The sequence below is a fragment of the Sus scrofa genome, chromosome 2 (genome assembly GCF_000003025.6).
Source record: "Sus scrofa isolate TJ Tabasco breed Duroc chromosome 2, Sscrofa11.1, whole genome shotgun sequence".
Classification (NCBI taxonomy): domain Eukaryota; kingdom Metazoa; phylum Chordata; class Mammalia; order Artiodactyla; family Suidae; genus Sus; species Sus scrofa.
In genome coordinates this window covers 125,924,132-125,951,985 of record NC_010444.4, presented here as the reverse complement: position 1 = coordinate 125,951,985, position 27,854 = coordinate 125,924,132, and the positions used below count along the sequence as shown (strand labels likewise).

Genomic DNA, 27,854 nt, shown 5'->3' with positions numbered 1-27,854 from the left:
AGACCATTTTGTGGGACCCCAATTCAACCCGCAATACCTAGGCTTGTAGATTAGGATCTCTAAGAGAGCCAAAGGTTGCCATTTCTAAATAACAGCTATGTTTATCAACTGTACAGTTGGTAAAAATATTCTAGGAGGAAAAGGCATTCGAGACTGTCTCTCAGCCACATTTTTGGGCTGGAAAACCAGTGCCTTCCATCCTTCCTGCTACATCTTTCTAGGTTACTGGTGCCCTAGAGCCGAAGGGTACACCGTGCTGTGGCAATACTCAGTGAACTTCTCTGTTCATGTCTAGTTTTGCCAACCTCACCTAGTAAGTACAAGACTAGGGTCTACAACGTAACCTCTCCTATTTGATCTCGTCATTGGCCTACCTACAACTGTCTACGGCATTCGGCTTGGAGACAGTGGAAGAACTGTTGTCTATTAGCGTACATGTGTGTTTTGTCCTAGGATCATCAACAGAGAGTGCAGCCAAGGCCCTGACCTTGAAGAGGTCTACCAATAAAACAGCTATTATAGCTCATGAAAGCCTCTGAGACGCAGTGGTAAGAGATGGAGGGAGGTTTTGTGATTTTTTCTCTGAGTACAAACCATTAGAAAAAATACCACATTTTTTTTTTGTCTTTTGTCTATTTGGGGTCACACCTGAGGCATATGGAGGTTCCCAGGCTAGGGGTCACACTGCAGCTACAGCTGCTGGCCTACTCCACAGCCACGGCAACTCAGAATCTGAGCCATGTCTGCAACCTACACCATGGCTCATGGCAATGCAGATCCTTAACCCACTGAATGAGGCCAGGGATCAAACCCATGTCCTCATGGATACTAGTTGGATTCGTCAACCACTGAGCCACGATGTCCTCATGGATACTGATCGGATTCGTCAACCACTGAGCCACGACGGGAACTCCACATTGGGTCATTTTAAAGTTTCTCATGATGGATATATCCATACACTACTTAGGGGAGTGTTGCTCATATAACATTGCTGGGAGGATATTAGGTAACATCTAATCACATTTAAATATGTATATAATACCAGCATTTTTAGCAACATGGATGGACCTAGAAACTATCATGCTAAGTGAAGTCAGCTATACAATGAGACACCAACATCAAATGCTTCACTGACATGTGGAATCTGAAAAAAGGACAGACGGAACTTCTTTGCAGAACAGATGCTGACTCACAGACATTGAAAAACTTATGGTCTCCGGAGGAGACAGTTTGGGGGGTGGGGGGATGTGCTTGGACTGTGGGATGGAAATCCTGTGAAATCAGATTGTTATGATCATTATACAACTACAGATGTGATAAATTCATTTGAGTAATAAAAAGAAAAAGAAAAAAAATATGTATGCCTTAGCGCTGGCAATTCCCTTTATAGGAACTTACTTTTAGAAATAACTGGAGTTCCCATTGTGGCTCAGGATAACGAACCTGACTAGGAACCATAAAGATGTGGGTTTGATCCCTGGCCTTGCTCAATGGGTTAAGTATCGGTGCTAACACCTGACTAGGAACCATAAAGATGTGGGTTTGATCCCTGGCCTTGCTCAATGGGTTAAGTGTCCGGTGTTGCCATGAGCTGTGATGTAGGTGGCAGATGCAGCTTGGATCCTGTTGCTATGGCTACGGCACAGGCTGGAGGTGCACCTGTGATCTGACCCCTAGACTGGGAACTTCCATATGCCCGAAGGAAAAAAAAAAAGAAAGAAATACTATACATGCACATAAAGACATGAGCACAAGTAATGTTCACTGTGGAACGATAACTGAGTTATGAATCTGTGTGCATTTTCCCTTCCATTACATCCAAAACACTTCAAGTTCACTTAGCCACCTGCTCTTGGTTGTCTTGCTGAAATGGGTAGAGGTCTCTTGGAGGGATAGGAATCCCTCTAATTTTTAAGTTTAAACTTTATTTTTTTTTCTAATTAAAGCCTAAATTCATTGACAAGTGTATTCTAGGTACTAGTAGGGGGAAGGGAGGAGGAGTGCAGAGTCTTTTACCTCTAAAGCAAGAGAGCAGGAGCAGAGAGAGAAACGTTTCTCCAGATATGAGAAGAGCTGGAGGGTCTAAGGACTTACTGCATGGTTGCATGAATTACACTTCTAACCAGTGAAGGCCTCCCACCAACCAGAGGTCTTTTCTTGCAGGAAAAAAGGAAGAAAACCTTTTATAATTTTAAAATAAGATGTCATGGGTTTTTTCCCCCTAAAATTTAATTTTTATAATTTGTCCTCCTAATCTGCCACCATTACTTTGAGTACCATTCACGATTTTCAGTGATTCCCTTCACACTACACCCACTGTAATTTGACTGATGTGTTTTCCAAGGGTGACCTCAGTCCCCTCAGATGGGCAGCAGCTCTTAATCCTTCAGCCTGCTAGAGATCCCCTGATGGCCTCTCCTCCAGCCCTCCTTTCTTCAAGAATTTTGTGGCAACCCTTTAGTTATGCTTCCCTGACATCTAGATATGCAATATGTACCAATTTCTTAATCTCATCAAAAAACCAATTTTGGAGTTCCCTGGTAGCTCAGAAGGTTAAGGATCCAGTGTTGTCACTATTGTGGCTCGGGTTATGGCCGTGGTATGGGACTCCACATGCTCCAAAAACGGAGGGGAAAAAAAGAAGCAATTTTAGGTAGACAAAGAGTGTTTTAAGTAACATCACGCTGAGTTTACATTCTGAGGATTTTATGTTCTGTGGATTCATGAATCATCCACTTAATTTTTATAATAAATTTGCCAGTGATGGTTACCAGGTTACCTGCCTGTCATTTCCCAAATATTTTTTCTTTTTGAGAAAACAGAAACTGGCCCGTCTCTAGCCTTTTTCTCTCTCGTGCTCTTTATGATTTGCTAGACTATTAAGGACAGAAGTTTGGAACGATGCCTGTGTGTGCTTTCCACGCCTGCTACGTCACCTGGTCCTAAGATGTGAACACAGAGAGAGGCTCTGTCCCTTTGTCCATGGCAGCTTAAGTTCCCTGCTTAGGAAGCCTGCCCTGCACTTTTTGTTTGTTTAAATATCATTTTGCCTCTGCAGAGATGGCATCTTCAGCATCAGCGCTGGCCCAGAGGACTTGGGATGGAGGAAGAAAAGAAGATGAGAAGGCAGCGAGGAATTCCGTGTACGACTGGCCTGAGGGAGAGTTCCAAGCTAAGCACCATGATGACCAGCCAGACTTGGGTCTCAGGGAACAACAGGTCACTCACTCCTTCAGCTGTTTGGTGAGCTTCACCACCTGGGAAGCCAGCGACATGCAGGTCTCCACCACCACCAGGTACCGGGAGCACAGGGTGTGTCCGTGGCGCTCGGCGCTCTGGGAGGGCTTTTCCCCTGCATGGTTCTGCATGGTGACATTGGCTCCATATTCAACCAGGGTCTGTCAGAGAATGCAGAAACAGGTGATTGCATCAGGACCTCTCTCTAAACATTTTTTTTTTTTACTTTTTTAAATTGAAATATAGTTAATTTACAATATTGTTAGTTTTGGGTAGGCAGCAAGGTGATTCACTTATATGTATATATATTTTTCAGATTATTTTTCGTTATAGAATAAGATATTGAATATAGTTCCCGTGCTATATAGTCAATCCTTGTTGCTTATCTCTTTTATGTACAGTAGTGTGCTTATGTTAATCCCATACTCTTAATTTATCCCTCCCTCCTTTCCCCTTTGGTAACCATAAGTTTGTTTTCTGTGTCTGTGAGTGTGTTTCTATTTTATAAAGATTCATTTGTAATACATTTGAGATTCCAAATATAAGAGATATCCTAAAATATTTGCCTTTCTCTGTCTGACTTACTTTACTTGTTACAATATTCTCTAGGTCATCCATAAATGTTATTTATTTATTTTTTTGGCTTTTTAGGGCCGCACCCATGGCATAAGGAAATTCCCAGGCTAGGGGTCAAATTGGAGCTTTAGCTGCTGGCCTACGCCACAGCCACAGCAATGTGGGATCCGAGCCGTGTCTGCTCACAGCAACTCTGGATCCTTAACTCACTAAGTGAGGCCATGGATTGAACCTGTGTCCTTGTCCTCATGGATACTACTCAGATTCACTACTGCTGAGCCACAACAGGAACTCCTTAGAAAAGTTATTGCTACATGACTGTAACAGAAGGTTGAATAAAACTTTTTCTGTTATGCCAAAACCAGTTACCAGAGCCCAGGTGGGCTGGTACCCTCGCATACAAAAGAGGGTCTCTGGGGAGCTTTGAGCAGTCCACATTAGATGGCTCCCTTGAGAGCCTACACGGATGCAGCCCTGACCAATCCCAGTACTATCGATCTACACCTCTGCCCCTTCCCCTACCCCAGGAGGAGACTGGAATGGGGAGGAGGTTGCTGCCTCCTTAGAGTCTGTTCCTTTAGGAGCTGTGCAGGGCAGTGTCTGTGGTGAGAGGCTTCGCCCCTCTTCAGCGGTGGGTTCGTGGAGTTGGGGTTCGTGGAGAAGGAATTCTGTTTACCTGTTCCTATTTACTTGGGCAGCACATGCAATCTGTTTCTGAACCTACCCAATCAGCGAGGAAAAGAATGGGACAGAACTGTCACGACAGAGGCTGTGAAGCAGCACACATTTTGACCATGTGCCAAGGCAAGGATGTGTCCCATGTATCAAGCAGAGGTTGGAGAAAGGGCTTGCTGGGAGCTGGTTAGCACCTGATTAAAAAGGAAAGGGTTCTTCTGTATGGGGTGCAACTCAGGTGGAGGGAACTGAATGGGGAGAAGGGTGTGAGGTGGGGGTCAGATGGCCCCTCCTGGTATCAGTGGGGAGGCTCTAGAGGACCCTCTGAAAACCTCATCCCCCACGCCCACCAGAGAGTCAGCATCTGCAGGCTGCCCCAAAGGCCATCAGTGGCAAACCACAGTGAGCTAAAGAAGCAAGACAACTTTCAGGGAGAAGCCGTGTGACCTTCGCCAGTTAAAGAGAGAGCTGACTTCTCTCCATACCTCCTCTTTGTCTCCACCAGTGGAGCTCAGTAGAGAGAGGAGAATAGAAGCTAATGTGCTGTGTAAAAGCTGATCATGCCTCAGTCCCACGGCAACCCCGAGTCTTATCTGGGTTGGGGAGGAGAATGCCTTGAACCAGAAACAAGACTGAGTTTTTAAATTGGTTTGAAGTACATGTTAACAGTCAAACACAAGCAAAAAGTCATGGCATCTGGCCAAGGTTATCTTAGGAGAGGGGAGAGAGAGAGGTTTGATGGAGCGTGGTTGACGTTGCTAATTTTAAAAACATCAAAACTCTTTTGTATTTATGCTCTGATAACACTGGATTCCCTCAAGTGGTTATATCAATATTAATCAACTGCCATAGTCTGACATTTTTTTTTTTTTTGAATACTATCAAGATGAGGTTGTAGACTTCTGGGTTTATTTTAGTAACAGGTAATATTTTTTTTTCCACAAGAAATACGTGTCATTTTTAAAGTCCCAGACTACTTAGACTCGGGTCATGAAGGAGCTTCATTTTCTTTTCAGTTTATAACCACTCACCAGGAAAGGTCAATCTGCCACAAAGCCACCCACCTCACAGAGTGTCACAGAGACCACTTCACTCTGAGCTCTCGGGGTCCCAGCATAAACACACACTGTTATCACTCCCCTGGACTCTGGCCTCTGCAGTTTTCTTTGCAATGTTTTCCACATTCAGTCCCCTCCTCATCTCATAAAGGCCCTTGCTCACCCTCTTTTCTACTTTCAGTCTCTTTGTACCTATTATTTTTTTTGTTATTCTCACACCCAGTGGATACACCCACTTCTAAGATGATCCAAGTTTCCACAACCATGGTGTCTAGTGCCAAAAATATCATTTGTGTTAAGGGGAGGGATGAACACTCTGAGAGGACAGACCGCCTCTCCTCACATATGAAAAGAAAAATAACTGAATCTCAAACAGAATTAGTGATATCAGCTGGTTTTCTTTGGCTCGCAGGCATTTATTAGCTGGTAAAAAAAAAGTTTACTTCAAGACTATTAAATACGATAGTGTTTTGTGAAACGGAAAAATGTCCCCTTTGCATTCAATTTATTTTTCCTCCACAAAAAAGTCACGCCGCTCCTTTCATCTTTCTGCAGATGCTGGTCATTATTTAAATTTCCCTCTTTTCTACACCTGCCAATTTCTCATCACTCTTTTTCAACTTGATGTCTTATATTGGGAGGTGCACGCGTGGCCAACAAGAGCGTGGAAATTTCCCAGACACCTGGACGATTTCCTATCAACGTGTCTCTTCAAAGAGCAGCCGGGAGTTCCCGTCATGGCGCAGTGGTTAACGAATCCGACTAGGAACCACGTGGTTGCGGGTTCGATCCCTGTCCTTGCTCAGTGGGTTAACGATCCGGCGTTGCCGTGAGCTGTGGTGTAGGTTGCAGACGCGGCTCGGATCCCGAGTTGCTGTGGGTCTGGTGTAGGCCGGTGGCTACAGCTCCGATTGGACCCCTAGCCTGGGAACCTCCATATGCCGTGGGAGCGGCCCAAGACCAAGAAATAGCAAAAAGACCAAAAAAAAAAAAAAAAAAAAAAAAAAGAGCAGCCGCACGTAAGGAGACTCTGTGGAGAGCTTTCTGCCGTGTCCCCTTCTCTGCCCTTCCTTCTGTTTGTATGCATCTCTTGCCTCTTACTTTCCATATCGTCTCCTGTCATTTCCCGAGTCCTCTACTTGCTTGAGCCACCAGTTCTCTTTGCCCCGTTTCCTCTCAGATACAGTCTACCCTGCACCCAGTAGGACCTCAGTACGTACCTGTTAAATAAACAAGCACGTGGATTTGGAAGAAAAGAAGCAATACCTAATAAGGTAGAAAAGAGTATTGCTTTCTTGGAGGCATCAGGTATTCGTAACACAGTCTCAACTGTAGGAACTTGGTGATGTGAATGAAAGTCTCTTCTTGAATCACAGCCTTCAGCTGTACATCCTCAGGCCTTTTCCTACATCCCAGGCAGATGTGGGAATGGCGAGAAGCAACGTAATGTCTTTTCTATCAAAGGAAGTCTGGGTTACTCCATTTGTGCTCTGGTTTCCACTGAAATGCCCTCCTGCAACCCTCTCCTCTTTACACCTTCTCCCAGCAACAGTTTGTTTCAAATTAGCCAACCGGGAAGAACGTGCGCCCTGACCTGGCCGATGGGAAGGGAACAGGTACATCACCCGCGTTAGGGATACACAGGGAGGGTCTTTTCTTCCTTGTGTGTGCTTTTTGAGGACCTGCACCCTTCTGCAGAAGTAAAGTGCCTTGTCGAGATCGTCCCATGTTCACGTGTCTCATTTTCCGACACTGATGATCCAAGCCATTCTCCAACAGAATGAATCTATGGACACTGGGTCATTTTTAACGATAAGAATGGTGTGATTGGTCTGATTCTGGTAATTATGATGTATACTCATAAATGAAATTTCAGGTCAGTTCTAAACTTTGTTTCCTATTCAAATCTTTTCCTCTCTTCTTCTCTGTCCCTCCTCCTCCTGCTGTTTAGCTATTTTCTCTCTTTGTTTTGTCATTTGGGGTCGCACCTTTTCTAGGTGAAAAGGCCTATCCAGTTTTTACGTTCATGTGTGCCCCAAGCTTCTGAGGGCCCTGGCAGGCTCCCCCACTGTGTGTGGTCAGGATGGTGGCACTGGTTTGGCTCAGCTTTGTGCAGCTCTGCATTCAGCTGTGGGATGAGATGCTGACTCCCCTTCTTGAAGAATCTCCATGCTCTCTAGGCAGCCCCCTCGTATGCCCCTCAGGTGGCCTGAGGCAGGGGGAAGAGTTTTCCCCAACTGTGGTTCTATCCCCTAACCTCTTTACATCACGGCACACACAGAACATGGTAATATACTTGAAAGCTATGTTGGGCTAAAAGGGTTAGGCCCCCTGAGGCTGTTGTTGGCACAGCTGGCCAACCAAGGCCCTGCCAAGCCTGCCTATGGGCCGAGGGGATCAATATCGAGCCCCTTGTAATCAGTTTTTGAATGCATTTAAGAAGTTTAGTCCTATACAAAGACAGGTAGAAAACCACAGCTGTCTCCTTAGGCCTTCTACTCCCTACTCTGAGGAATTCTTCTAGTTCATTCTTGACAATTCAGTCCTGTTTTTCAGACACCTGGGAAGGCAAAGTGTGCTAACGACAGCAGGAATGGCCCACTCCTGTGTGAGATGTGGTCTGATAATGGCTTCCTGCTGTCTTGAGAACACAGGATACTTAACATCTATTGTCCTCAGCACTGGGGAGAGGGCAGGGATAGTCCCTCCCAACATGACATCCTGTGACACTCAAGGAGAAACCCAGACAGCCAGTGTCAGCATGTGTTTCTGGAAATACAACTTTGTCAGTTTGATTCCTTATTATCCACTGCAATAGAGAAAGCAGATTTAATCCAGACATTCTCCCAGGGAATAAACTTCCCATTTTCTGATTTATTACTCGATGCCCTCATTTCTGGCTTCAGAGCTGCAGGGCCTGCATACCTGTATGCACCCGAGGTAGCCATGCTGCGAGGCCACGTGAACGGCGCTGTTCCCATCCTGGTCCACTTCATCCAGCGAGATGCCCTGTTCTTGCATGAACTGAAGAAGCCACAGCAGAATCTTCTCCTACAAACACCAGGACAGTTGGTATTAATGGCCTGTCATGTACAAAAGTCTATAATATAAAAGACGAGCAGTTCCTGTTGTGGCACAGCGGGAAAGACTCTGACTAGGAACCATGAGGTTGCTGATTTGATCCCTGGCCTCGCCCAGTGGGTTAAGGATCCAGCATTGCCATGAGCTGTGATGTAGGTCGCAGATGTGGCTTGGATGGTGCATTGCTGTGGCTGTGGTATAGGCCAGCAGCTAAAGCTCCAATTAGACCCCTAGCCTGGGAATCTGCATATGCCACCGGTGCAGGCCTAAAAAGCAAAAAAAAAAAAAAAAAAAAACCCAAACCAAACCAAACCAAAACAAAAAGACGAAAACAAAACTCCAATGTGTTGGATAAGCTTAGATGTAACCATAGGAACAGAGCATTTCCATTCAGTATAAACCAAAAAATGCATGAATCTGTGACAGAATTAAAGAAAGGAATACTTTGAGAATTCAAAGAACAGAAAGTTATCTCAGAAATGCTCATGTTTTTGGAGTTCCTGCTGTGGCGCAGTGGGTTAAGGATCTGGTATTGTCTCCAAGGTGGCTGGGTTTCAACCTCCGGAACAGAACTTCCACATGCTGTGGTTGTGGCCAAAAAAAGAAAGAAAGAAAAAAAAAAAAAAAAAAAAAAGCTCATGTTTTGCTTACATATTCTATAGGTGGAAAAACTGATTCATAGAAAAGTTGGAGCATCTCTTCAACATCACAGACTCAACACTGGAATCAGAATCCAAGTCTTTTGATTCCAAGGCAATGTTTTTGGTACTTTGTTATATTATTTGGAGGCTTCAAGAATATTGTTATAAGACCTCAGACTACTGAGATAATTAGATTCTACTTTAAATATATAATGCTTCAACTGTGCGTTCTAAACCCATAGCTACTATCAAACCGGCTTACAAAAAAGAGGTAACATCTGTAGTTGCCAAGTATAAGACAATGACACGGAAGTAAAACTGGGACCCTCTTGATTTTTCTGACCAAAGGTTGGTGGTGTTTTGAAAGGGAAGGCTTTCTTTTCTTCCATGTTAAAGGAAGGGCACCCAAACCTTAACACAACCTTTCAAAAGGAAAGACACAGAACAGTCAGCGTATGCTGTCACAATCTGTTCACATTTTACCCGGTGAATCTTTTGAGGTATTTTCATGTTATGTTTGGTCTCAGGAGAAAGCAGGGGGATGGGATTACACTGTTTTAAAATAGAAAAATTAAATATAATGTTAAAAAAATATGAGAGTGGTAAAAACAACAGCGTGAAGCTAGTGGGTGGAATTTGACATTTAAAAAGATGATCTTGTATTTGAAATCGTCTTGAACTTCTCCTTAGCCTTTTAAAGGATTTTTTTTTTTTTCCAGTTATTTGCTCGGACTGGTCATGAACTTTTATACTTTTTCTGGATTAAATTTGCCTTCACCTTCTGAACATGCCAACTAATCTGCTAAAGGAATGCTGGATTAAAAACAGCCAACTCCTTTCATGTTTCACCCCTCATGTGGGGAACAGGGCACTGTTTATGAAGGCATCTGTAACATCAGGAGCAGCCTGAGTATTAGCACCACACTTTTTTCACACATGCAGCGAGGAGGAAGCCCCCCTGACGAGCAAGGAGAGAAAATATAATCAATACATCCAGCCAACCGAGAATACCCGCAGGGAAAGCAGGGTGAGCGTTAGCTGCAAAAGCAGACAGATCTCTAGGAAGTGAAACCCTCCACGTCCCCTACAGAAGTGAGGTGGAGCCAAGCCTGGAGGCCAGGGCTGGGAGTTAGCATCTGGATCAGGATAGGCTGATGTGCTTAATCCTCTGCTTTAGAGGAAAACTTGGAAAAAGTTGTGACTGATATCTGGACCAGAGCAGGGGATGTTTTACATGCACGAGGTAGACTAACTTCTCTTATTTTTTCTAATTACTCTTATTTTTTCTAATTACGTAGGGGGAAAGTGGAATTACTTTTATTTGGAGACAGATGATCAAAGCATGAGATCTTTGCTCCTGAAAAGATCCGGATGAGTAGACGTATCTCAGGATAACTGACATAACCAACTGGTTTGAAGATAATGTCTAAGACATGAAAACATCAAGAGGGCAGGATGCTGTGCCTCCACCAGTGAGAATGACAGCCCCGCCCTTTTCAGTGTTAGTACATGTGCTGCTGAAGCAAGCACAGCCCTGCCATCTTCAAGGAGCCACTGTCAAGCTTGTGGTGACTTGGCTGGTTCCTTGCTATTAAATGTTAAAACAGCAGAGTGGAAGAGGTTTCAAGGAATCAATCAAACACTCTTACTCTACAAATCATAAAACAGAAGAAGACAACTGGATATTCTCTGATATTCCAGCAGATTCTTTCTTTAGCAAGTAAAGCTGAGAGGAGTTCAAGGTATTCAGAAACATTCTGCATGTACCTTCTTATCAGGGACACTTTCATGTATGTTATAGTGGCTATGCCTACTCCACATGCACAGAAAATGCCCTTTACTGTAATTCACAGGGTTTTGACTTTTGGTAATGGAGTTATAGGAAACAAAAATACAATAGGTCCTAAGATTAGGAATTTTCCACTTGTAAAAATCTGGATTTTGCAGGGCCTTGAAGATCTGGGAGAAAAGGAGAAGGTATGTATGCGGGCTGTTCCAGTCAGGGGTGGTCCATACTGTTACCATAACCTGCCTGCTTTTCATGACGGCATGGATAATTCTTTATAATTAAAGATTTGAAATGCAAGACTTACATAAAGGAAGAACCTGTTGCTCAGAACAATGCAAGTTCTTGTACAAACTCAAATTCGGCTTTGTGTTCTGCAGGGTACAATTTAATAACAAGCCATGCAAGTGGCCTGTTTACTGAGAAATTATATGGAAACAATCTCTCCTATGATACTATGCAGAGAAGCACTGCTCACAGGGATGGGCTGACTATCCATCTGGTCTAATAACCAACATTTAGAATTTCTGAGATGGACACAAGATGGCTAGAATCCCCTGGTCTGGGTAAAAGCATGTTTAGCATCCACTCTCCAAGAAATGCTTTCTGCTCTGATTCTGGAGAACATGCCAGCAGAGGTCCATGGTCCTACAATTTAAACAGTGACTTATTTGACAAATATCTAGTAAGGAGAACAGAACAAATACTGCTGTTTTCTCCAACTAAGAAGGTCCCTGTGAATGCATTATATGACACAGATATTTATGCCATGATGCTCACCTCTCCTTTTAGACTTTTTTTTTAACTTTTCTTCTTATATAATTTTTATTTTTCTCCATTATGGCTGGTTTACAATGTTCTGTCAATTTTCTATTGTACACCATGGCGACCCAGTTACACATACATGTATACATTATTTTTTCTCACATCATGCTCCATCATAAGTGATTAGATATAGTTCCCAGAGCTACACAGCAGGATCTCATTGCTAATCCATTCCAAAGGCAGTAGTTTGCATCTATTAACCCCGAGCTCCCAATCCACCCACTCTCTCCCCCTCCTGTTTGGCAACCACAAGTCTATTCGCCAAGGCCATGATTTTCTTTTCTGTGGAGGTTCATTTGTGCCGTATATTAGATTCCAGATATAAGTGATATCATATGGTATTTGTCTTTCTCCTTCTGACTTACTTCACTCAATATGAGAGTCTCTAGTTCTATCCATGTTGCTGCAAATGGCATTATTTTGTTCTTTTTTATGGCTGAGTAGTATTCTATCATGTATATATAACACATCTTTCTAATCCAATCATACGTCGATGGACATTTGGGTTGTTTCCATGTCTTGGCTCTTGTGAATAGAGCTGCAATGAACACGCAGGTGCATGTGCCTTTCTCAAGCAGAGTGTTGTCCGAATATATGCCCAAGAGTGGGAGTGCTGGGTCACTCCTTTTAGACTTTTAGCATGATCTCTACCCCGCTTCCCTCCCAGCCCTGTGTGTGTGTGTGTGTGTGTGTGTGTGTGTGTGTAAGAAAGAGAGAGAGAAAGGAAGAAAGAGAGGGAGAAGGTATTAAAGGAAGAATAACTTCAGATCTTCATCTTCCCACAGGCGTCACTGGCAGAGAATATACAATGCAGTCACATGGACTGAGTGGCTCTTCTGTGTTATTTCTGTTTTACATCCAAACACCCACGTATCTATCTACCCATTCAACTTCCATCTAACAAGTGAAAATGTACTTCATGTACCAGCTTTCTCTTCTGTGGATTTTTTGCTCTTTTAGTAACCCTTTTAATGTATGTTTTGTGTGTTCTTAAAGGCAAGGCAATTTATTTTAAGAGGCAATTACTATGTGTAATTTATTTTAGATGTGCTGGACAGTCTAATTAAAAATGTCATTGAAAAGTATGCCACAGGTTTAGTACTGGTATCAATAAAATCTCTACAGTTGTGTAAGTTCTAAAGGAGGCAGCTTTGTCTGTGATCACAGGTCATCAAATCTAATGTGCCATCAATCGTAAGATTCATTCCAGTCTTTGAGACATTAAATATATTTTTAAAAATGGCCAGTAATTTCATATTGTCACTTATTGTATGATAAATGTAGACTCTAGAGATAGTAAAATGTGAAAAAAAATACATCACAGTATTAATTAAATAGGTTAAGGCCTAAATAATTCTTTGTCAAGTTTCTTTTATACTTGACTTACCATGAAAAAAAAATGAAATAATATTTATAGGAATAAAAACAATTAATTGGAAGGTATTCAATAACCATAATAGCTGACATTTACCCACTCTATGTGTCTACTACATGCTGGCAGTAGGCAGTGGTCAGGTAGCTTTTCTCATTTAAATCTCAGAGAAACCTGTAAGGAAGGTTCTATTATCTCCATTTTATTTTATTTATTAATTTGCTTTTTAGGGCTGCACTTATGGCATATGGAGATTCCCAGGCCAGGAGTCCAATCGGAGCTACAGCTGCTGGCCTACACCACAGCCACAGCAACACCAGATCTGAGCTGCGTCTGCGACCTAAACCCCATCTCACAGCAACACCGGATCCTTAAGCCACTGACCGAGGCCAGGGATAGAACCTGCAACCTCATGGTTCCTAGTCAGATTCATTTCCGCTCTGCCACTACAGGAACTCCTGTTATCTCCTTTTTAAAGATGAGGAAACTGAGGTCCGGGGAGACATTTCTTCTTTTTTCTTTCTTTCAAGAAAAATAAACGTATCCAAGTCTACTGAGCTAGTAAGAGTAGGACTAGAATTTAAACTGTGACTCAGGAGCCTGTGTCTCCATGACTCTGTTCTCCGCCTTCTGAAAACGAACGTCATTGCCCTGTGTCCCCTGAGTCCATAAGAGACACACTCCCTTTGGCCCCCCTGGGTCACAGAAACCACACGAACTGCCTGTCAGTCCATGGTTGAGGAGCTCTGTGTCGGTTATGCTTTTTCAAAGGTCCTTGGAGAACAGACGGATGCTTATGCCAATCAAAGACTGTCCTCTTTGCTTTCATCTGCAATTGTAGCACTTCCAGTGTTGTTTACTTATTTCTACCCCCGACAATGAAATAATAAAGTCAACAAAATATTTTCTGTTTTACACTGTAGAAAAACACTAACACAGAGCTTGTGGAAGCAACCCCCTTACCCACATGCCTGTCACTGTTCATGACCATTCGTAGGAACTGCTGAGCCTTTCCTTTTTTGAAAAAGTAGCCTTTTTCTTTCTTTCTTTCTTTCTTTCTTTTTTTTTTTTTTTGACCTGTATTAGCAGGGCAAACATTAAAAATAGAGAATGAACACAGTGGAGGCAAATGTGATTTTTCTTGGAAAATGCTCAAGGCTATGATGTCTGTTGTTTCTGTAGGAGAATCCCATGAAAGATTCCAAAACAAAATGGGAAACTCCCTGTTGAAAGTGACAGAGAGCCCAATGAACCAGTGACCAAGGCAAAACAGGCTGGGGCCCCCCAACACCTGAGGGATGAGAGCTTTGCTGAGACCCTGGACCAGATCATCTGAACATTCGGATTCAAATAAAACAGCCCCAGTTACACAGCCAGCAGCTTTGATTTGAGACGCTTCTGTCTCAACTGTTTCGCCAGTAACATCTCTCTCAAGAGAGAGCAAAGCAGGCCTATCAGAGGACACCTCTGTCTGTACCCAAGCATCCCTCAGTAACCTTCATGCTTCCTGTGGCTAGTTCCGCTAGGTCCAAACAGGCAATGAAATAATTGCACCCTCCGAGACTTCATGTGTCAAGAGGTGGAAAATCAATTCCTATCACCCAAAGATCTATCACTCCAGGAGGCCACTAAAAATTGTGGGCCGCCCTGACCTTCTGGAGTCTTTAAAGGTAATTTTTACAAGAAAAAGGACACAAATTGGGAGGCAAATGGAGCCCATTCTTTAGGAATCTATAGGCGGGGCAGAGGGCAACTAAAATAAACGAAGAGAAGAATTTTCCTCTGTGCTATCCTTTTCAAAGGTATTTACTGAAGAAACAAAACCAGAACGCACTCAAGTGCTTGCTTGATGAAGAAAAACTTGCATGTGCTGAATCCATTAGAAAACTGTTCAATAACAGTCTTCCTTGTGAAAATATTAGCCTTGTAATGGTTCCAAGTTCAGCATCTCCACAGGTTATCTGTTACATAAGTGGCGGCAGCGGATGTAGGATGGCTGGGCAGAATTTGCAGTCCTAATGGGTTTCTACATTTTCCACTTGGGTAAGAAGGCTCTTCTGAAGGCCCTGCTGGAGTGCCCTGCTCAAAGCCATACTTTAGGTCATTAAAAATGCTTATCAGCTTGCAATAACAATCTGAAGACTGATACTACCATGAAGCAAGTGTTTGACACGGCTCTTCACATAGGTCATTTGTTTCCATATTTTCCTCTAGTCCAGCCAAGTAAGCTACACCATCACCCAACTAGTCCCAGAAAGGGCACTTTCTTTTGTTTTGTCCCAACAGTTTCAAAATTATGAGAAGCCTGCTGTGAGAGTTGAATAGAGAAACTGGCACATATAAGGAACATTTCCCAGGACAAAGAAGGCCGGATACCCAATTATTGACTTAAAGTCTCAGAACAGCAATGCAATCCTTTCCTCCTTTTCTTTGCCAGGCTCTTGCAAAAGTGTAGGCAGCCGTTCCACCGATATCTGAAATTCCTCCTTAGCTTTACATAAGCAAGGGAAATCAGGGATTTGAAACAATTATTCAGACGATTTGAGAATAAATAAAATTTTCTTTCATAGTGAGAATGACTTATGCAGACTATTTTTCTTTATGATTCTTCCGGTCATTTGAAAATACTACTCTCCCCTTTGCCAGTCTAAGAAAAAAAGAAAAAGGAGGGGACATCTTAAGCCAAATGCTTATTAGTTCTTAAGGTTGTTTGTAGGACACCATGGCTGGGGGTCATAAGTGCAATACACAAAGAAAATGAAGTGATGCTTTCAAGGCAGAGGATTTTGCAAATTTTAGATGCGCTTCCTGCTCCTTTCTTCTTTCCATAAGTTTCATACAATGAGCTGTGTTAAGACACCCCTAACTCTCACAATGTATTGTGAAGTTGTAAAAAAGACTTCTACAGCTCTATCAGTGCCACTGTAAACAAGCTACACAAATTGTCTACACAGATGGGAGACAAAACATTCTGGCCCCACAGTCAGAGGACTCAGTTGAAATCTAGCCTTTGCTCTTATAAGTCAGAGGCTACACTCTAGCCTCGTACAATTCTCTCTTCAGTCTCATCTATAGAGTGGGGATAAAAACATGATCCAAAAAGGTTGTTTTAAGGAATAAGTCAGATAATGTACACAAAAGTCAATGGCATGGTGCTTGGTACATATAGGAAACATTATACTTATATGTGTGTGTGTGTAGGCACACGTATACATATATATATAAAATATATATATTAATCGAAGTTACCATAGCAGAAAATAAACAATCACCTAACATGACTTCCACTAAAAAAAGGCTGTGGTAATATTCTACAAGTCTATTTTTACAATTTGAGATTGTCATGCTTGAAAAAGCATAATCTCCTGTTGACAATACCACAATTTACTGCCACTGGGAAAGTTTATGAGGCCAAAGGGATACAGTTATATGCATGAGAAGCAATTTTCTTTGCCACAAACAAATGTGATTAAATCTATTTTAATACAGGGCTGACTTTATTTTTTTTTTTTAAGACTGAGATTGGTGTTTTGTGGTTCCGATTTTTTTTTAGAAAAAGATAATGTATACCCATCCTTCTCAAAGGAATTTGAGTTAGTAATGATTTTTTTACTCCATACACTGGATTGCGATTTGTCTACGTCAGGAACTCACAGTGGGATTTCCTAATGCAGACTTTGGTTGTAACTGAGACTCACTGAATTAGCATGCCGCGTATCTTTAATGGACGGAGATGTTCTTGCTTAATGTCTTACTAAAGATTTTCTTTTTCTTTTTCGGCATTTTAGGGCCGCAACTTCAGCATATGGAAATTCCCAGGCTAGGGGTCGAATTGGAGCTGTAGCCGCTGGCTTATGCCCCAGCCACCGCAATGCAGGATCCAAGCCACATCTGCGACCTGCACCAAAGCTCAGGCCACACCAGATCCCCAACCCACGGAGTGAGGCCAGGGATCAAAACCACATCCTCACGGATACTAGCCAGGTTCATTACCACTGAGCCACAATGGGAACTCCCAAAGATTTTCTTCTTAATTTTGAGTTCAAGAAAATCTGTCACTTTTCCTTTTGGCAAAAGTTAAATTTGTTTATTGTAGAAGATTTGGAAAGATGTGAAAAATACAAAAGAGAAAATAAAAGCCACTGTGAAATTCCCACTATGGCACAACAGGATCTGTGGCATCTTGGCAGCACCAGGGTACATATTTGATTCCCAGCCCAGCACAATAGGTTAAAAGACCCAGAGTTGCCACAGCTGTGGCATAGGTGGCAACTGTGGCTTGTATCTGATCACTGGCCTGGGAACTCCATATTGCTCAGGGCGGCCAAAAATGAAAAAAAAAAGTTAAAAAAAAGACACCTTTAACTCCACCCTGAGTGATAACTACTACAAACCTGCTGTGACATAGTTTTTTCCAGTATTATTATCTATTTCTCTCTCTCTCCAAAATTCAAAGTTGATACCAGCTTACAGGAACAGTTTTGTATCATACATTTTAATTCAATATAATGTAATGAATATTGTTCTGTAAAATTCCATCATATGGGAGTTCCCATCGTGGTGCAGCAGAAACGAATCCGACTAGGAACCATGAGGTTGCAGGTTCGATCGCTGGCCTTGCTCAGTGGGTTAAGGATTGGGTGTTGCCGTGAGCTATTGTGTAGGTCACAGATATGGCTCAGATCTGGCGTTGTTGTGGCTGTGGTGTAGGCCAGCAGCTATAGCTCTGATAAGACCCCTAGCCTGGGACTCTCCATATGCCGTGCCATGGGTACAGCCCTAAAAAAAAAAAAAAAAAAAAAAGACAAAAAAAGACCCCCCCCCAAATAATTCCATCATATGGATGTTGCTTCATTATTTATCGACTATCCTATCATGGGATATTTAGGTTGTTTAAAACATTTCTTCATATAAAACTGCTACAATGAATATCATCGCTAATAAATCTTTGAATACATCTTTGATGATTTCTTAGGTTTGGATTCCGATGAACTAAAAATTTAAAAAGAAGTAGCTAACACAGCACACAAAAAGATAGTTAAAAATTTCTTCATACCTGGCCGAAGCAACCTGCATAATGAATAAGGCTTGGAAAATCCTTAGAACAACTCAATTCAGCAATGGCTTCTGTTTCACTCACCATCCAGCGAACACACTCTAACTGACCATTCTAGATTAAAAAGAAAACACAAGGAAAGAAAGAAATTTAAAGTAATTCAGGTTTAAAAAACATCACACAGGTGAAAACTTTACCAAAGAAAGAAATCACGTGGATTTCAGCATTTATATCTAGCCTAATTCATTTACAATATATGTGTATTGCCTATTCTATTTCTGATCAAAAGTTTCAACTCTAAATCAACCACAACATTTTTACTGAAATACATTTTCAGAATTTTATCAGTTACTTTAAAATCAATCTATTGAGGTATAACTTGCCCACTATAAAATGTACTCTTTTAAAAAGACATTCTGGTGAATTTTGACAAAGATACACTCTCTTGTAATTACAACTCCAATCAAGATACAGAGCATGCTCCCCCAACATTTCTCGTGTCCCTTTGCTCTCACCCCCTCCTCACCTTTGCCCAGGTATCACTATGATTCCCACAGTAATAGAACAGAGTATGCACTCTTTGGCAACTGGCTTTTTTTCACCCAGTGTAATTTTTCAGAGATTTCAATTTTTCCAAGGTACTGTTTGGAAAGAGTTTGTACTTTTTAATTGCTAAGAAGTATTCCATCGCATGAATACACCACACTTTGTTCATCCATTAACTCTTAGCATAGGCTTTTTCCCTTGAGAAGTTGGCTCAAATGCTACTTTCACCGAAGCCTCCCCAACTTTTCTCCTGTACTCACATCCCACACCCTGCAGATCAGGAAGGCAGCAGGGACGCATATAATCGGGTGATTAAGACCCAGAATTTGGAATGGACTTAAATCCTTAATTTACCACTTAGTTACCTTGAACCTTGAACAAGTTACTTCACCTCTCTGATACTCAAATTCTCTCATCTGCGAAATAGCAGGGGTTAGTAGCAGCCACTGCACAGAGTTACTATAAAGAGCAAATGAGGCAAAGCATGCCAGCTTACTGGGTGCTGACACAATACCTGTTACCTTATGCTATTAGATCCTCGCAGTAACTCTGTAGGAAAAATGAGAAGTGCAGCTGCTTTCTTGGTTTGCACAGTGTGGGACCTTAGCGCAGGAGATAAAAACTACCGTAGGCATGGAGTCAGGGAGGGAGGCCTTTTCTAAAAATGAGACACTTACTCCTATTTGGATAATGGAATTTCAAGTAGTCACCTTCTAACTATTCATGTGCAAAGTCTTCTCTCTGCCTGGGGCATCCAGCAGGATCAGGTAGGTGCTGAATAGCTTCTAGGTGCCCCATTCAGATCTATCTCCTCTAGTCTCTGCCCTCCTTGCTGCCCTGGGGAGGCTGATCTATATGGCTTGGTTCCCTTGCCAGCTGCATACTGCCTGGGTCTGGCTGATGGAAAGCAGTAGCAGGAGACCAAGAAAAGATGGTGAGTTTGAGGTCCTCTCTGTTCCTAGTTTCCCCATTATGGGGGTGCCAATGGCTGAGTCCTGCCACCACGCAAAGGTCAAAAGTTAGCCAGTTCTATTCAGCCCTTTATCTCAGGTCCTTCCCCTGTTCCTTCAGGCTCTGGGTTAGTAACTATGTTCTGGCTGTTACCCCGATATACTGCACTTTCCTTACACCCCACTCTCCTTTGTTGTGTGGATAAGCTGTTCAATACACACTTTCCTTAAACTACACAGTTGGAGAATACAGTGTCTCCAGGAGGACTAAAAAATCCCACTGATACAACGTCCTTCATTCCCTCAGAACCTTGCAATTTACATAATTCATAATTACATAAATGGGTATTTACATGGAACACAGAAATGAAGCAATACTTCTGATTTTGATAATTTGAATCTTCCCTCTCTTCTTTTGGGGGGGGGTCAGTCTAACTAAAAGTTTACTATTTTTTAAAAACCGTTTTTGAGACCAAATGTGATTTTGTTGATTTTCCCTATTGTTTCCCTAGTCTCTATTTCATTTACTTTTCCCTGAAAAATTTTAAAATTTCCTTCCTTCTGCTTGCTTTGAATTTAGTTTGTTTTATATATTTATTTATTTATTTTTGTCTTTTTGCCATTTCTTGGGCCGCTCCCGCGGCATATGGAGGTTCCCAGGCTAGGTTTCGAATCGGAGCCGTAGCCACCGGCCTACGCCAGAGCCACAGCAATGCTGGATCCAAGCCATGTCTGCAACCTACACCACAGCTCATGGCAACACCGGATCCTTAACCCCCTGAGCAAGGCCAGGGACCGAACCCGAAACCTCATGGTTCCTAGTTGGATTCGTTAACCACTGCGCCACGACGGGAACTCCAAGTTTGTTTTAATTTTTCTAGTTTCATGACGTACATGAGGCTATTAATTTGAGATCTTCCTCCTCCTCCATCTTTTTTTAAACATAGGTATTTATAGCTATAAATTTCTCCCAAGCACTTCTATAGTTGCATATTTAAATAGTGGTATGTTGCCTTTTCATTTTCATTCATCTCTAAATATCTTCCAATTTCCCTTGTAATTTCTCCTTTGATACAATGATTATTTTGGAGTATGTTAATTCCATATACTTGTGTAAATTCCCCTGTTATTAATGCCTAATTGAATTTTATTATAGTTGAAGGACATACTTTGTATGATTAGAATCCTTATAATTTACTGAGATCTGCTTTATGACCTAACGTATGGTCTACCATGGAGAATATTTAATGTGCACTTGACAAAAGTGCACATTCTGCTGTTGTTAGGTGCAATGTTCTGTTAGATGTGCATTGGGTTTAGTTACTCAAGAAAGCAACATTCAAATAAATAAAAAGCTGCAAGAGAGGCAAAAGGAAATATTACATCACCACTATGAATTTGAAAGCAATATCACTTGCCATAATTAGAAATACCAAGAAAACAAAAAAAGTTATTAAATTCCAGTGGGAAATTTTTGCCTGCTGAAGTTTCTGAGCCTTGGGTCACTCACTTGTATGTTAAAAAGGAATATTAGCAGATTATGTGCTTGAAGTCATTTTCTCACCAGACTAGCATTTGGTCTTTGGGCTTTAATCAGACATAAAAAGAGAATTAAGGTTATTTCATTCCAAATATGTTTATATTTTAAAATAATTTATGGTGGCTCCATTTTAGAAAACAGACTGCTCTCACCTTTCAGAAATCCTTCTTTGCAATTACTTTGCTTAACTGTTCCCAAAGGACACTTAATAATGCCTTCAACTCCCACAGTATCTAGTGCTGGGTCCCCCACTAAGCACTCAATAAATTCTACATGCAGCTGGCAGAATTTATGATATTCCACTTAAGGAGGTGAACAGTGGGGGAGAGATGTTCCTAAGGCTTGGTATGACTTCAGAGCCCCTTTTCTCATGTAATCTTTTTATCTGATACCTAGTCTCTGACTCTGTTTCCTGTCAGCCAAGTCATATTATCCGAACAACTTCTGCCCCTCTGTACCAAGTTTGTTTGTCTTTAATGACAGCAGGGCTCTCAGAACTGTGCTAAATGAGGTGAAACACTACTAGTTAGTCACTAGTGTTCAAAACAAGGTCTTACAATGGAAGAACGATGACTCCTTAGGAGTCTCTTGATTTCGTCAATGTCCATCACAATGCAGTGAATGGACAGAGGCAGGACAGGTATCAGGACAGATTTCCAAAGAGGGTGGCATGTGTTTAAAATATTTGTATTTACTGCTTTTGAAAATTCTAAAGTAAATGAAGGAGCAAACGAATACTTCCATTTCTCAGATCACTGTCCAGAAGTGAAGTATGAAAAGCCTGAGACTGCAAATCTGTAAGAGCTTTTGAGTCCTAGGGGTTTGATATGTATTTATCATTAAAGCAAAAAAAAAAAAATGCTGTTTAAGTTTGCATGCTGAATGTATGAAGGAGAGCCTATGCTGACTGGAGGAGTTTAAGAAGGAATCAACACTTAACATCGATACCCTAGAAGTTTACCCTGGGTCGGCTTAATGACCACTAAATTTCTTATGTTACCTTCCTACTCTGAAGATTCCTACTCTATCAAAACAAGCACTGGGGCGTACAAATTATCAAAAAAGTCTGCATCCAACTAAGTAGTCAGGATATATTCCAAATCCAACTAATGAAACTCTATTTTATAAATACTAAAGAGCAAGGCAAACGTCAATAATCACTGGCTTTGCAAAAATACTTTACTCATCACTGACATATGCCCACTGATTACCAAACCCAATCCCTGCCTTCCCACAGGACTCTGAGATGGGACCAGATTCGTGAATTTGCCATCCTGCATTATTGATAACTTGCCTGTCTCATCCACCAGGCTTCAGTTCCTTAAGAAAAGGGACTATAATCGCATTTAAATCTGTATGGCCAGCACCTGACACAGTACCTGGGGAACTCATATGCATTTTGAATTCCTCTATGCTCAACTCTGACTTCACGTTTGATTTCTCTTTCTTCTTGATGGCTGCCTGCCGTTCAGCTCTTAATTTAACATAGCATTCACAACTAAAGGAAAATTAATATTCTCTGAAGATACCATGTTTTATTTGATCAAAAAATGTTATTTTCTATACTATCATGAAACAGTACCTAATAATCACTGAGCAAAATTAAATAAAAACAGAAAACAAGTTTTTAATATATAAAATTTAGCTGAATAGTAAGTAAACTGAAGATAAAAAATTCAGACTCATGTAAGAGGTACACTGGGGAAGGAAATTACTTGTTTTTCAAGTATAACATGTTCTTTAGTGAATTCACAAGGAGACTTCTTTAGCAAGTTCTCCTAGTAAATTTCAGTATAATTCCATTGGTAAAAATTATGATTATTCAGCTTTTAGAAGACATAACTATTATGTAAAGCAAAGCACATATGCAAAAGCACAAGACATATTATATTTCCCTAAACTTCACTTCCGGCTTCTTAATAAATGTGACTGAATTCTACATTTATTTGCCAAAGATCTTAAAAGTAATTTTAGTTTAATAGCTACCTTCTAGTGATTGTTATATTTTACAGAGGCACTCACAGCAGTGTCATAAAAGACCGTGTTTTCCTGTATCACAGTTTCTAGGTTTTAACTCTATCCCAGTCGGCATTAATTTATGTAGTTTTTGACAGATAACACACAGTGCTCTGCAAGAGCCAAACTCAAACTCGGCACAGATACTCTAAACAACTCCTGATCCTGCAGACATTTAAACTTCAGATATAATCCATTAGAACCCCACTTTATTATCTGAAATATTCGTGAGTGCTAACATCCCCTAAAATGCATCTTTTCCTCATTCATTTTGCTCACTGTACGCACATTAGAAAAAAAATGAAAGTCTCACATAGATCCAGGTGCAGTTAAGAATTTAAATTGCAGTCACCATGAGTGACAAAAGTTCTTAGAATGGCAACAGATCATTTTCCTCTCTCCTCATTAGCTGATGTGAAGCTTCCCTTAAATTGGAATATGGTCTCAAAAAAAAAAAAAAAATCTCAAAGCAGTTAGTGACTGAAATGATTAATCTTTTAAATGCATTGGGTTCATGTGCTGCTTGTTAGACAGATTACTCTTCTCTCTCTCTCCATTCCAACACTTTAGCTTACTAGGAATCTTAAAAAATAGAAACCCAGCTTTTAGCTGTGGAGAGCCCAGCCCCCAGCCTAGTCACCTTGATGGCCAGGCCCGCAGGAGTCAACTTGTCGGCATTTCGCTCATTGAGGCAATCTTCTCCCATCAAAGAAGTGAGGTGCTGCAGACATTCGGCGTGTCCCTGTGACGCGGCAACGTGTAAGAGATTGTTTCCGTTTTCGTCATGGATTTTGTCTAGATTGTCAGCAGCCAGGTGCGGCTGTACACACAGTAAGATGAGAAAACATTAAGTCAGTCAATCAGAATGAGATGCTGTGGGGTTTTTGCTCTGGGCACTGGGAAGAAGAGATGAGCTTCTAGAAGCTCTGGTGGCAGCTGTGGGAATCTAATAAGTCAGAACTTGCAATAAATTCTGATGATCTTCAGTGACAGTTTTGGTTGTACTGTGCTTTAGAACATGAATGCTCAAGTGACTTATCTTCATGTGAGACAGGTGACAGATGAGTCAGCGAGCTTGTAGAGGCTCCAAGCTGGCTAACAACTGCAATGACACTTAGGGCAACTAGGAGGTTCCCTGTCCTGTCTCCTGGAGTCCTGAGGGTCAGGCTGGGTTTATTCCCTGTTGTAGGCTTTAGAATGAATGAACTGCTTGTCCTAACTCTCTGCTTTGCCTAGGACCGTGGTGATGAATGCTGCAGCTAGTGTTCCCATGGGTACCTCCAGATACTTTCTCCCCCAAACTAACTCCTGGGGGCATCTGGAGGCTCCCTGGCCTTTGATTTTCTCACCTCTAAGGACATTCAGTCCCCTGAATACGAACTCATTGATAAAGCTCATTGAGAGGTGCTACATTTGGGAAACATAAAAGCACAGGCAAGACAAAAATAAAGAATGAACCGAAGGAAAATAGAGGGAAAGAGTCAAGGGAAATGGAAAAGACATTTTCAGGAGACCAAAAAAAGAAAAAAAAAAAATCACTTTATTCAGTTACATTGTTCAATCACATCATCCTATCACAACGCAAAGATGTGTGATAACAGACCAAGCACATCGTACTTATAAGATGTGTGATAACAGACCAAGCACATCGTACTTATCTATGCCTGGTTTTAGTCTAAGTAGAATCACACTGCCACTATGCGATGATTTTCTTGAATGAGACTTTAATTAATACCACAGTGTCGGCTCAGGCTTACTACTGTTTGATCCAAGTCTGGAAGCCAGAAAAGAACAATGTAGGCAGATGGAGTGTGATTTCAGTTTAGTTTTCTCTGAGCATAAGCAGAACAGACTTTTCTTACATCATGTTACTCTGTGTCTGCAGTCTTTGGAAAAGCTTCTTCTTGTTCCCTAGACATGCAGACCTGGAACTAAATAAAAACTCCACATGGGTCAGAGGCCAATCAAGCTCTAGGGTAAGTTTCTATCTGCAAATGTTTTCAAACATCCTGGTCCAGGTCTTCTGAATAATGATCAGGATGAAACAGAAGACCCTCTATTTACATAGGCGGCAGGTCCCCCATCAGAAAGGAACTGACATTCCCACACATAAGTGAGTGAGAGCACTGGAGCCTTTAGAAATGCAGAAAGAAAGACATTGGGATTCATAATAAAGAAGGCGCTGGGCTTTCTTTTTGTTTTTGTTTTAGACTATGTCTCCTTATTTGAGGTGAATGCATGCAAAGTTCAAGTGAAATAACACTCCCTCTCTAGCCATTTGTTTTTTCCCTGTATTCACCACCTAACTTCTAATTTTCAAACTCACAAGTCACATCACCCAGCTAAAGCCACAAGGAGAGATTAAATAAAGATAGGAGCAAAAGCATCATCATTCTGTTGCGAATGAATGGAGCTAAAAAAACTGGAGTCTCCAGATGGTCCATATGTATACTGAATCTGACGATACTCACCAGCAGAGATATCTGCCCTTCTTTAACGATGTTCAGAATGCTTTTCACTTTCTTCAGGTACTCACTCCTTTCTTCTGGGCCTTGGGAGCCGGTCCAGTTCACGCCACTGACCTGCTCATCTAGTTTGGGTTCTGCGGCTGAGGATTGCAGATGGAAGGCCCTGAGCTGGCAGTCTGGCGTTGCCTTGTCAACTTTGTGACCCTGAGGATCACTAAAGGTCTTGTTTAGGAAGTCTTTGCTCTGGTTTTCAGACTCATATGCAGAGCTACACTTAACCAGAGGAGGCGAAGTCTCGGATTCCTCAGTGGAGAGCTTTTGCTGGTCACGGACGACAGAGGGTGCTTTTCTCAAGTAAGGGCTTTTCACGGGAGAAAGAACACAAAACGGGGTCACGTTGGACGGCGAGTTCTCAGCACTACCTGCAGAGCAGGCTTTGCCAGAAAGGCCATTGATGGTTGTGCATAAACCTAAAATTCTTTTCTCCGAAGTCACCTTGGTAAAAGAGGCAAGTTGTTGACTGGATTTAATGTAAGGCACATCCAGAATCTCATCCATGTCAAGGTCGTAGTGCTCCAGTTCACCCAGCAAGGTGCTGGGTTCCGTGCTCTTACTTTGAGGGCTGCCCTCTCCATCTCTGGGGCTGAGCTCCTCGGGTTGGGGGGCTGGGTCCGAATCACCCCCTTTCTGGTACTCTGCCTTCTGGTTCTTCTGGTCATCACTTTCATTGTTCTCCAAAGTCTCTGGCTGATGTTTCAGTGGGGACACTCGCTTCACTGGACGGAACTTACTGTACACATCAGCAATTCCTGTGGGCTTTTGCGCGTTCGTAATAAGAGTTGAGACACCACAATTCCAGCTGGAGCTAGAAACTGTAAAAAAATTCAAAGAGGGGACTATTAAACTGAAACGGTGACAATTATCTTGGCCAGGAAGGCAGACAATGGTCCACTCAAGTTATGCTCAAAGGAAGCCTGGCTATAAGGGGACAAGTTAAGAGAGAATGTATACTATAAAACGAACAGTTCATACTTACCATTGAAACACAATGAATGATAAAAGAAAGTTGTCACGTATTGGCTCAAAATTAATTCCAAGAGTAATCCTAGTGAAAGCAGATGGTGAAAGAAAACAAACCTAGACACTCAGGCTTACTCCCCCGATGGCTGCAGTTCCCCGACAGTATTTTGATACTTGTCACCTCCCTGAGAAGCACAACTGGAGGACAGGATCCTCTGTGTTAAATGAACTTCCAAACTAATGCAGGGAGAGAAGAGAGGCACACGCACGTGTGCACATATGTACCCCCTTAAAGCTTAAGACGTCTCATAGGAAGAAGGGGTCAATTGCTTAATATTGGGCAAACTTAAACTGAGACCTATCGGGTGATTCCCTAGGTGACTTGTTCAGTGGACTAGGGAAATAAAAGCAAGGAATGAAGTGGTCAGGACTGACTGGACCATGGGAGATAAGCCCTAGCTGAGCCCATCCTACCCCAGACTGAGTGTCCCATTCAACCCATCCAGCACAGGCCTTCCACGGTGCTTTCTGGCAGAGGACACTGTGACCTAATGGACTAACACTTCACAACAGAACATGCTCTTCAAGCTTCAGTGCTGCCCTCCCTCGTTAGGAAAGCTGGAAACGAACAGGAGGAGAAGGAAGTTGCAAAGGGAAGGTGAAGTGGGCAGACTAGCTTTTTTTTTTTTTTTTCTTCTCATTTCTGGACAAAGCTCAGATAAAGACTGTATAGTCTGCCTTTGAGTCAGTGTCTGGTTGAGATGAAGCGTGACGTGAAACAGCAACACATCCAGAGGTGAAGGATAAGTACCACCTCCTCTCCAGCTAGCCTCCTAGGACCCGCTGCCCCTGGCTAATCTCGGTGCAGCCTGACGGGGCCACGGCCTTCTCCCTCAGCCCTAATGGTACCGCTTGCTCTGTGGGACACTCCCCTGGCCAGACACATGACCCAGCACCCTGGGTAACTTGCAGGCCACTGATTTATGGAGTCCTACTCCCTTTCCACT

The 27,854-nt window shown here is 42.1% G+C and overlaps 1 protein-coding gene across 2 annotated transcripts in view; it reads right to left on the bottom strand.

Moving 5' to 3' along the window:
* The window catches only part of SNCAIP (synuclein alpha interacting protein), a gene marked incomplete at its 3' end in the record, with an annotated part of 67,700 nt that overhangs the window by 4,879 nt on the left and 34,967 nt on the right, over positions 1-27,854 (bottom strand). The window contains 8 exon segments of one of the 2 annotated variants that reach the window (NM_001105053.1): positions 3,229-3,398; positions 8,472-8,597; positions 18,308-18,421; positions 24,000-24,179; positions 25,831-25,898; positions 25,901-25,906; positions 25,909-25,913; positions 25,916-26,699. In NM_001105053.1, coding sequence (NP_001098523.1) covers positions 3,229-3,398; positions 8,472-8,597; positions 18,308-18,421; positions 24,000-24,179; positions 25,831-25,898; positions 25,901-25,906; positions 25,909-25,913; positions 25,916-26,699 — 1,453 coding nt within the window. 2 annotated transcript variants of the gene reach the window in all.